Source organism: Melanotaenia boesemani, chromosome 2 (assembly GCF_017639745.1).
Source record: "Melanotaenia boesemani isolate fMelBoe1 chromosome 2, fMelBoe1.pri, whole genome shotgun sequence".
Lineage (NCBI taxonomy): Eukaryota > Metazoa > Chordata > Actinopteri > Atheriniformes > Melanotaeniidae > Melanotaenia > Melanotaenia boesemani.
Window position 1 is genome coordinate 39,740,706 of NC_055683.1, and position 11,364 is coordinate 39,752,069.

Sequence of the window (11,364 nt, forward strand, 5' to 3'; positions counted from 1 at the left end):
AAGAACTTGGAATTTCTTGGGAATAACTTGATCTGCTGGCCAAACATTTTATTCATAGATGTAAATCTGCCAGAACTAAACCCACTTTAATGGTTGAAGAATGAAGTGAAAATCTTCTCAGAATGTCTTTGTAGAAAATGAAAAGAAGACAAAGACTTCTTTCCTGGATGGACTTGTTCATGTTACTAGGCTGAGACCCACCTGCTGTTTGTTCTTAATCCCCTTTCTGTTCTCCTTCATGTTATTCCTCTGAGTTCAAGAGCCGCCTTAACACATAGAACACGGATAACATGGATATAGTGGCTTTTCCCACATGTTTGTAGACATGTTGTAAAGCAATAAAGCTTTATTAAAAGCAGCTTGTTTTCTGCTTCCAGACAGTAAACATGTTGGAAAGAAGGTGAGAACGATGTTCTGTGCAGAACAACTCATGAAATGAACATAGAAGGAAGAACATCGTTACTTAGTTTGAACCAAAGAAAAAAATGAGGCACTTTTGTCCATCTTTATATTTTAGGAGGAAAATTCCACATCCATAAAAGTACATTTCACAATCCAACAGCAGCATTTAAGCTGTTTCTGATTGAAGCTGATTTTTACTTTAAGTCTCTAAAACTGATTTCTAATCAGAAATGCAGATCAATAATTAATATTCATTCACAGCTTTTCAGCCAATAAACTCTCACAAATACTATTATTATATATAGAATATTATGAAGTCTGTCACGCCAGTTTTTCTTTCATTTCTATTTCTATTTGTTAACTTTCTATACTTTATTTTATTTTCTACTTTATTTTTCCTCTTCGTTCCGTTTCTTTCTTCATGTGCATCTTGTACAAACTGGACTGGATTTACTTTCACTGTCTGTTTATTGTTTGTCAGGTTTGAATAAAGCATAAAAACAATGAAGACACAAAGCCAATAATGTGAGACAGGTCCAGTTTCTCTGAACATCTGATGACGTTCAGCTTTAGTTTCACAGCAGTTCTCTCAGAGTTTCTGTCATACGTGTTGTTTTCTGCAGCCTGTCAGGATGTCTGATCACAGAGGAAGGCTGTGCTTCTCTGGCCTCAGCTCTGACCTCCAACCCCTCCCATCTGAGAGAGCTGGACCTGAGATACAACCATCCAGGAGACTCAGGAGTGAAGCTGCTGATGGCTGCACTGAAGGATCCACACAGACTCAGGTATGGAGAGGCTGCTGCAGCCACACAATGTCTGATAGAGGAGGAAGATCTGCAGACATTTTCTCTGTCCTTCACTCAGTCCTGCTTCATGCTGGATATGAGTGTTATATGAACCATCACACATGTAGGAGCCTTTTTCCTTTGCTCACAGCAGATATGTGAGTAGGAGAGTCTCCAAGGAGAACATCTGCAGGAACAACAGTGATAACTGTCTGTTGCTCAGAGTTTCTTCAGTCTGGAAACATCTCTGCAGGTTAAAGGGACATTCTGTCATAGAAACATCTTTTCTGTCCTCTGACCCTGGATCAGACACAGAGATGCTCCAGGAAATGTTAGCTTAGCTTAGCTTAGCACAGATATTTATAAAAGCGTGTGAACAGTCATGTTCTTGTAAAGTTCTCTTTAGAAATCAGTCCATGTGGAAATGTGCACGTGTTGATCAGACCTGTATTCCTACCTCTGTATAGACACATTTAAACACATGATGGATGAAAAGCTTCCCATGAATGATGATGCTCAGTGATTCTCCCACTTACTGGAGGCTCCTGATGCTGAACCACAGCAACAGACCCACAACATGAATTTAGATGAGACACATATAGAGCAGGAAGTATTCTGGTCCCTGAAGACTCCTTCCCTCTAGATTCTTTCATTCATGTCGTCTTCTGTTGGTGCCGCTGCTCCGTGCAACGTCACACATGAGTGTCGTTGCAGTTTTTATCACTTTCCTTCAATTAGCTGCACACAGCTGATCACAATGATGGAGACAGTCAGTGGAGCCCCTCCCCCTGATCTGATCTGAAAAGAGGAGTTAGACAGGAAAACACAAGTTCTTTACTTCTTCATGCTCCTGAAGTCTGGCTTAGTGTTTGATGATCTGGACTCATAATGAGGACATGAATGAAAATGACTGAGAGAGTCACTGGATTTCTGTCCAGACTTTGTCACTTTACACTCAATATTCACTCAGCAGTCACATGACTTAAATGTAGGCGGTTTTAGCCAACAAGCCCTCCAAATCATACGACCCCATTGTACGTTTGTACATGCCCTCGAATATGGCTCATGGTAACGTTTCTTACATTAGCGCTCCTACTGGTGACAGGAGAGCATTGCGGATTGCGGGGGTTTGCCGCGACATCGACGCCAGTTGGAGTAATTAAGGTAAGCACAGTAAATATGTTTTAACATTTAAGAACAAAAGAACACGTTTTGATATAGTTTCGCCATCTAGTGTAGTATCTTCAATTAGTACGCAATATACAATTAACGTCATAAGGGCTACGTTCATTTACAACAACTAGCCAAACGTAAATTTATTTTTAAAGTCAGCGCCTTTTTTGTTGTTTGGCCCTCCAGTGTATTAACTAGAATTACTAGGCGATATAAAATTAAAGTTATAAGAGCAAACGTTTAACAGCAATAACAACAACTAGCCAAAAGTATCTATTTTTCTTTTTTAAAAGTTAGCTAGCTTGCTAGCATAACAGCTATGTAAATATGACGTTTTTAGAAGGTTTAAGGTCTCTCGCAGGTGAAAGATGGAAAAGAGAGACAGATATGACAGATGTACATTGATGACTCCAAGCCGATTTTGAAATGTCATTATCACACTTTACATATTTAATTTCCCAATCAGTACATATTGTCCTAAAGAGAAAGTGTGTATTGAAATTATTGAGTAATATATTATTTTAAAATTGCCCTATGCCAAAAATCAAGCATAAAATTTTTCTGAGAGCTTTACCTCTGACAGGTCAAAGTGATCATTAGATCACTTAAAATTGTGACACTGTGTGCTGCAAAATAATTATTTTCTTAATAATGTAAAATATTTATCATCCTGTCCAAAACACTGTGTTAAGTAAAAGATGTAAAAACTTAAGAAGGGTGAAATCCTTTCCAAAAGCAATAAAGTCAAGATTTGATGGATGACAAAAGTTTCAGCAACATCTGACGCTGGACTGACAATTGTCATGTACTCATTAATTCTATAACAAGCATTAATTCTTAATTTCAGACCTCTTCTATGCTTATCTTCCTCTACGAGACTATCACGACTATAGTTTGCATGTGTTGACTTGATAAAACTGATTAGTATAGCACTTTGCTTTGAAAACCATGATGTTGGGTACTGTGTTGATAAGATTTTATAAAACATATGACCCTGACCTGTGTCAACAAAATATAAGTGGGTAAAAGACATCCTTATCCTCATGACAGTTCTTTTTGCACAACTACTCATTCAGTGCTGAATGTTGCACAGCTTATGTAGCACGCTGCACATTATGTACATAGATTACTTTACTTACTTATATTTTACCTATAGTTTATATTATGTTTACTCTTTTGCATGCTCTTCTTAATTTAGTCTTTCTATATACTTTGAATATTTATGGCATTCGGTGTGGACGGCAAAGTAAGAATTTCACTGTACAGGGAAACCTGTTTCCTTACTGTGCATGTGACAATAAACGCTTTGAATCTTTGAATCTTATCCCCTGATAACATGTTTGCTTTTCTTATTCCTATTTGTGGTTCTTTCCCCAGATGCCTACACAAAAAGAGTGTGTGATATGCCATAGTGCAATTGGGGTGGCCAGAAAGACCTGCCAGCACTGTGGTGGCAAGCAGCCATATAAGGACAGGCTGGAGAGACAGAAGCAGAAAATAACAGAGGACTGGAAAGAACGGCAGAAAAAAAACTGCAGCATCAACAAAGTCTATGATGCAACTAATTTATTGGTAAGATTTTTTTCTTTCAGATTGTTATAAAATACTAAATAAAAAAATATCTGATATTGGCATACACATTGCTATATTGCTGTTACTCCACTGACCCTTTCAGCATTCTAACATTTGTTTTTTGACGTACGTTCATTGTGCATGAAATCCTGAGTTCCCAATGTATGTAATACATTGTAAGCTACATTATATTTCTGTAATACCACATTTGATTTCAGTGAAAAGAAAATCACTAAGTGAACAAAGCATATAAAGATTTTGCACACCCTGTACTAATAAAGCATGCATTTTTAAGCAAATTAGGATATTTTCAGTTTTGCATTCGTCAGTGTGCACACTTTGGTTTTAAACTCCACAGACCCCTGGTTTTAGGTTTGTTTAATGCTGTTTTATTATTTTAACTGAATCAACATGTACATGTTCCACAAGAATGGTAAATGGACTGTACTTACGTAGCGCCTTTCTACTCGTGTGAGCACTCTAAGTGCTTTACACTACTTGTCCCACACGTTAACACAGTCAGACATTTATGGGGAGGAGGAGCTTACCCATCAGGGTATGATATATCAGGGAAGGATTCATTCACTTTCATACAGAGACTGACACAAGGATACAGAAGCACATGGACTGTTGGAGACGGGAATCAAACCACCAACCGTCTGATTGGTGGTCGACCTGCTCTACTACTCAGACACAGCCACCCAAGCAAAGGGCAAAGTGGGACTATTGCGCCATTATTCTCTATGAATGGCACAGTTCCTAAATGGGAGGGTGGGGGAGGGTGATTGTTCTTCTTCCTCTGTCCTGCCACCAGAACCAACCGAACCAGTACGCTGTGGGTGTCCCTTTTTGTGTAAAAGGTTGAGCTGCCATGTTGCTTTATGTTTACTTTAGATTTATGTTATAAATCCATGAGGTTATTATAAAGGTCAGCTCTATTTGTCATTAGAAAAGAGCAGAGGAGCAGCAGAATCAATTGTTGTGGTGCAGAGAAATGCACCACACATTGAAGTGGCACTCTGATGATCATACCTAGTTCAGTGTAAATAGATAAAGGCGATGTGAAGAGGGAGCTTAGTTGCTTGCTGTGTTATTACATGATCTCTGTGTAAAAAGGAGCTCCCTTGTTTCAAAACAGCATGTACTGAAAACAGTGAGAGCAGAGAGGGGAGAGATGAATAAGATCATTTTTTAGACAAAGAAAATCAGAAATAGTCTTTGTATGCAAAGTAATACACCACACAAATTTGACCACAGTTGACTATACAACATTCATCTGACTTAACATGTTTCTAATTTTCAGTCTTAAAAATTTGTGTCAACTTTGTTCCAGCTCCACAAATGGGAGCTTTTAGAGAGGCATCCCGTCCTCCTCCTCGCCAGGAGAACCTCCAGTGGCTTTGTAGCAGAGTGCCTTTGTCCTTGGCCATTGGACACAGAGGATGCAAGGGATGCACTTGTCACAATAAAGAAGATTTATGAGAGTCTTCTCAATGGTAATGTACACAAATGTTCATGTCATATTTACACTCAATCCACAGTGAATTCAGGATGAATTTAAAAAGAAGAAATACACACATTTGTTCATATCAAAGTAAAGTTAATATTTCGCCTTTCAACTGTGTCCACGCTGACTAATTGAACATCTACTCTTGATTTATCCCATTGTGGCAAAATGCCTCTTTGAATGGTAGCTACAAGTTTTTCTCTAAACACATGGCAGGTACCGCTAACCTTTTCTGTCCTCAGATAAGATCCCAAGACAAAGGACATGAATTTAGGTTGTGGTGCATGAACATTTTTACTGCATGATCAAAACCAAGGAGCAACATCACTCAAGGCACAATGTCTCCAGCACTCTGAATCATTCTCATACATTCATGTGAATAGTTTAGGGTAAAATTGTAATATCATATTGTAAATATTTCTTCATCATATCTTAGTTGGCATCTTTTACTCTGTGCTCAACAAACATCATGCACTTTTTGCATCTCTCCTTTGCACTCTGGTAGGTTTGCAGCAGTAGTGTGTTACTGGTACTGCTATCCCTTGTTTTAATGATATTTAGTCATACAAACTTAAAGTGAAACTGTTCAACACAGTAGCAGTAACAGAGTCACAGCACAAAGTAGCAGATGTCACACTTTAATTTTATTAGATACAATACATACAATACATGTATGTAAGTCAGATGACTTGGAGTGACAAGACAATGTTGGAGGAATTAAAGTCAAAGTGAAAAACAAAAAAGAAGTTGGTGCACTATGTGTTGCCTGTAGATGTCCACATAATGGCACTTTGGCTGCTCCGTCTTGTTCCTTTGCTCCCATACTGTGAGATGCATTTTTCACAAATTATTAGGTAAGTTCTAACACCTTTATTAAAAAAGGTAGGAACATTATCTCACTGTGGCATCCCTATTCTCTGACAGTGTCTGACAGAGGCATGGCTCAGCCCAGAAACAAGGATATAGTGACCAAAGGGGCCTTTAAGACTTGCTGACTGTCCCTTTTATTTAAAACTACAAAAAGCGGAGTGCTGAACAATTGTGTCTGTGCCTCTGTCTGTCTCTCTGTTGTATTTATCTGCACTTCCTCTGGTCCTGCAGATACAACAGAGGGAGGAAACAGTACAACTCAGGGGACTCAAGGCCTCTACATACTCCGCGAGAAGCAAGAAATTTGTTCTTGTTCTCGAGGCTGCAAAACCGAGAAAAAAGTTCTTGTTCGGCAGGGCATGTCATCCTCCGCAAGAAGCAGCGCGAGACGAGGCGGGGATTACTGCGGGGGGGCTCGTCTGTGTCTCTCTGTGCAACGAGCCGGTTGACCCGCTTATTTTTTATTTTACATGAAAATTGTTCGGTGACAGTGCAGGACTGTGCACGCGGCAGTATCCGTGTCTTTATGTACCGTGTGTTGGAAACGTTTTTTTACTTTCTCTCAGCCTCGATCAGCTGTTTGTGAAAGCTGTTCACATGTCCGACCAATCACGCAACACTTCTCTGAGCCCCTCAAAAAGCATAGTTTGGCCAGCTCGATGTGGCAAGAACTGTTCTCATTCACGTCCGGACCCCCCGCCATCGAGAACAAAGTTCTCGCTTCTCGTGGAGTATGTAGAGGCCTTCAGTCCCCATTAGATTAGCACTTGGTGAATGCAGATCTCTGGGAAGGCCAAATATTCACTGTGTATCATCTACATCCATATCATTGCTTGTTCTTGTGAAACTTTTTCCTGTATGTCCCTAGTGGAGACTTGCAGACATTTAACATTAAGGTGTGAGTAAGAATATGATTTAAATGAAGCAACAAATCAAACTGTCAATTATTTCTTTGTGCATCTTCAATAGACTTTTGAAAGTAGAGCCTTTGATATATGTATGTTTTTTTTTTGCAACTGCTTAAGCCAATATTCACAAAAATTCATGTTTGTTCTTCCCAAAAGTGACGGTGACAACCAGGACGATGGAGACTCCAGCACAGACCAGTGATGGTCCTGCTACAGGCAGCTCCTTTACCCCACCCGTGTCCACCCCGCCTGTGTCCATCCCGCCTGTGTCCACCCCCTGTGCTCCTCCTGTGTCCATCCCGCCTGTGTCCACCCCGCCTGTTTCCACCTCCCTTACTCCACCAGTGTCTGGCCTCCAGAAGAAAAGAAAATTATGTAGGAATGCAGACATTAGTGGTATGTACAGTATGTCTGTTTTTCTGTGAATCCAAACTGTTTGAATCAACTTTGTCAATCAATTTCAGTGAGATCAGGCTCATTCCATCCTTTTCTCAGATGAAGGAACGGGGTCTGCCTCAATGTGACTTGAAATACATCTCTATAAATGATTGCAAAATGCTACAGTTATTGTACAGCAAGTTATTGAATGATAATATACTAGCTCAGCATAGTTCTTTGGGGGTAAAATGAAAGACGAGTAAGGTATAATCAAGATATCCTTACAGTATTTCTAAGCTTAACACACACATGTTCATGTTTACATGCTGAGAATTTTTGGCCGCTGTGATCATTCCTCATGTTCTTACTATTAATAAAACATTCCTCTGTAATATGACAGTAGTGTAGCTAAAATAACTAAAATGTGAGCAGCCAAAAAAAAATAGTTTCCCAAACGTTTCAGAACTTTAAAGGATGCTCTCACATATGCATGACAGTTCAACAAGCTACAAAATGATGCACTGTTGTATTTTAGTAGTGGTCAGATATGAAATCAAAGTATTTTCCAGTTACAATCTTTGTAGTGCAGAATACTCATGATTCTGGTTTAGCCACCCATGAAAAGTGCTACCTAGGAAAATGTACCCCAGATTGTTCTGAACCATAAACTATCATAAAATAATGATAATAAAAAATGATAATCATAGTAACCAATGATTTCCTCGTCGTCAACATGTAATTATTGTTGAAAGGCTTCAAAAATCATTACATTAATAATTAAAAAAAAAAAATCATGGGCAAATGTCCTTATCTCCAAAATGTGCTCCTTCCATGTCATGTTACTGTTACATAATTGAAAACAGGTCCTGTTCAGATATCAGTTACCAATCATTTTTGTTATTAGAAGTGTTAGCATTATTTAGAACTTTTTCCTCATGGCAATATCAAGATGTGAACAGAGAATAAGATGTCTGTTAAGAATTATTACCATCTTTTCATTCATTTCAGAATGCCCCATTTATCAAGGTCTAAGCGTTTTCCCCTACAAAAGGATTCTAAAGCAAAGACTCAGAGAGGTTTGTTCCAAGACATAAGAAATTACTGATGATGAAAATAACTCTTTGGAACCATACCCTGTAATTGTCTGCACAGAAATACGTCAAGGTGCTTTGTTTAAAAGAGGATGGCAATCTTTAGTCATATTACACTTTTTATTTGACATTACTTGTGCTTCAGGTTGTATTTGCTGTCCATTTTTCATTTTTGTCACTAATTTTACTTTGTGTCTTGTTAAGGGTTGTGTCGAGGTGTTGGTGGAGTGGCAACCTTGCTCTGGATGGTGTGTATGTTATCTGAAGTTTATTGTACTGATGGGGATTGGGTTAGGGAAACAAATATTTTTATCAACTTAATCTTCAATTATAAGCAACTGCAAAGTCTTCTCATCAAGCATTCCACAGAGAGGTCAAATACTGTTTGGGCAGTGTAGTGTATTGTATTTAAATTAAAATACAAAATGAAAATTTAATTGTTTGGTTGAACTGACAGAATCGTGTTCACCTGTGACCAGTCTACATGTTGAAGTTAATTTGGGCAACATACTGAACCAGTTGCCCAATTCCAAATCCAGTTGGTTCTGATGGCGTAGCCCCCAGTGTGTGACTGTGGGTGGATGGATATTCTGGTAGATGGTAGCCTCAGGCTGTGTGCATGGGGCGAATAGTCACTTGCTTTGCAAAACACATTGCATAGTCATCAAGACTTGAAAAGAGCTTTGGTGAGGGTTGTGTTTAATGAAACATCGCTCCACATTTTAAGGAATTGCCTGAACATAAGAGACCAGATTGTTAGAGATGCACCGATTGCAAAATTCTTGGCCGATACCGATTTCCGGTTTTTGAGGGGGTCTGACCGGCCAAAACCGGTTTTACCGATACCGATTTTCTATCTAAGAAATCATTATAATCATACAATAGACACCATATTTACTTGTTGTTCCATAAGTCTTAGGCGTTGATCCTCCACGGCTTACTTTAGACTTACAAGCATTACACATAGCCTGTTTCGGTTCGTCCTGGCACACGGTAAAATATGTCCAGATCAACGACATCTTTGTTTTGCTTTGGTTCAGTTTTGAGCTGTCCGCGTTGAGCTGCTGCGCATGCGTGTCAGCGTGACCGGCCAAAAACCGGAAATGACGACAGTGACCGGCCGGTCACCGATTGGGCCGATTGGATAGAAAACCGGCCTTTTTGATCGGCGGCCGATTGACCGGTGCATCTCTACAGATTGTGAGACTTCTGAAAAATGGACGAGGTTGCAAGATCATTGGTAGTATGCTTGGGTATTTTGACGATAATAAGAATAACAACAAGAAAGAATTAATATATAACTGGAGACTCCATGCCTCATTAAAAGTAGTTCAGTATCAGCATGGTACATATTTCAAATGTTAGAATGTGAAAGTGATATTTTTTACGGTATCTCTGTCTGTCTTACAGTGGAGCAAAGTGGAAAAACTCCTGGGAGCCCAAAGACAACATTCTTCCTTAAAAAAAAATGGTAAAATTGTGTTTGTTGTGTTATGTGACACAAATTTGTTTTGGTAAGTTGTTTGTTTTCTGTTGTTGGGAAGGTAATAAACATATTGTTTTACTTTCAAACACTTTGTCATTGTGTTATATTATTGTTGGATGCATTTCATGTAATTCTGGGAAGCATCAGCATGCAAATGAACATAGCTTCTCTCTTAAATCTGTCTGCAAACAGCGCACATCTTTCATCTCTCTGCCTCTCTCTCTCTGCCACTCTCTCTTTTTCTCTCTCTCTCTCTACCTCCCTCCCACTAGCAGCTCCCCCAGGTCAGGGCAACGAGAGAAACCCATGATGGCGGAGAGAAAGAGAAGTCAAGGAAAGAAGGAAGTTATCATATGAAGAGCAGCACTTCAGTATTCATATCTGGCTAAATGTGTGATAAAATATTTTAAAATAACATACGTGCTGCTGGCTGTGTTCTTTCTGATACATAAATCATTAAATATAATGAAATATTGACCTTGGAACCTTGATTTCAGAATTCAAACAATGTGCTTTATGCACAGTTAGGGAACATAAGGGAGCTCCATGTTTCCACTCTTTCATTACTGGGTGAACTGATTAATTCAGGTGTGTCTAGCCATTGCTGTTGTGATGGCTGAGGTTGAGCACACCCGGATTAATCAGTTCATCCAGTAATGAAAGACAGGAATCAAAGGAGCTGCCTTAAGTTCAGGAAGTAGTGGAGCTGTGCATAGAGCCCACTGAGCCTCTAAATGGCTCTAGAAATCTTAATCTGGGCAAGGCTATGACCATGAAGTATTAAAATCAAACCTTTGTCATAGGACTAATTGAAATACATAAATGGAAAGGTCTTGACCTGTGGAGCAACAAACGTCAGCATGAAGATTCTAAATGGCTCCTGCTTGAAATATTGACCTTTGAACCTTAATTATTTACATAGAATGGTTAGCATTATGGTGATAATGGGGAAATAATCGATGTAAACTGGTCAAAAATTAGAAGTATGATGGTGCATAGGTCAGTCATCAATATGTTAAACACATCTGGTTGGCAAATATCTGTGAAAATGTCTTTTTCTGATTTTATCCACGTTGGCCTTGAAAAGGGTGCAAGAAACTATACCTGGAAGGGGCTGGCTTGGAGCAAAGATGAAAAATTTACTTTGTCGTAGGATAACAATGAAGACATCACTGGAAAGGTCTCAACCTAG

At 39.1% G+C, this 11,364-nt stretch overlaps 1 protein-coding gene across 1 annotated transcript; it reads left to right on the plus strand.

Annotated features, from left to right (window-relative positions):
- Positions 1-1,134: 1,134 nt before the first annotated feature.
- LOC121651617 lies at positions 1,135-11,087 on the plus strand. Its single transcript, XM_042003958.1, has 7 exons — positions 1,135-1,187; positions 3,738-3,932; positions 5,266-5,428; positions 7,374-7,613; positions 8,604-8,671; positions 8,891-8,934; positions 10,097-11,087. Exons 2-7 carry the CDS (start codon positions 3,738-3,740, stop codon positions 10,146-10,148), a joined length of 762 nt encoding a protein of 253 aa, XP_041859892.1. The 5' UTR covers positions 1,135-1,187; the 3' UTR covers positions 10,149-11,087.
- Positions 11,088-11,364: the final 277 nt, after the last annotated feature.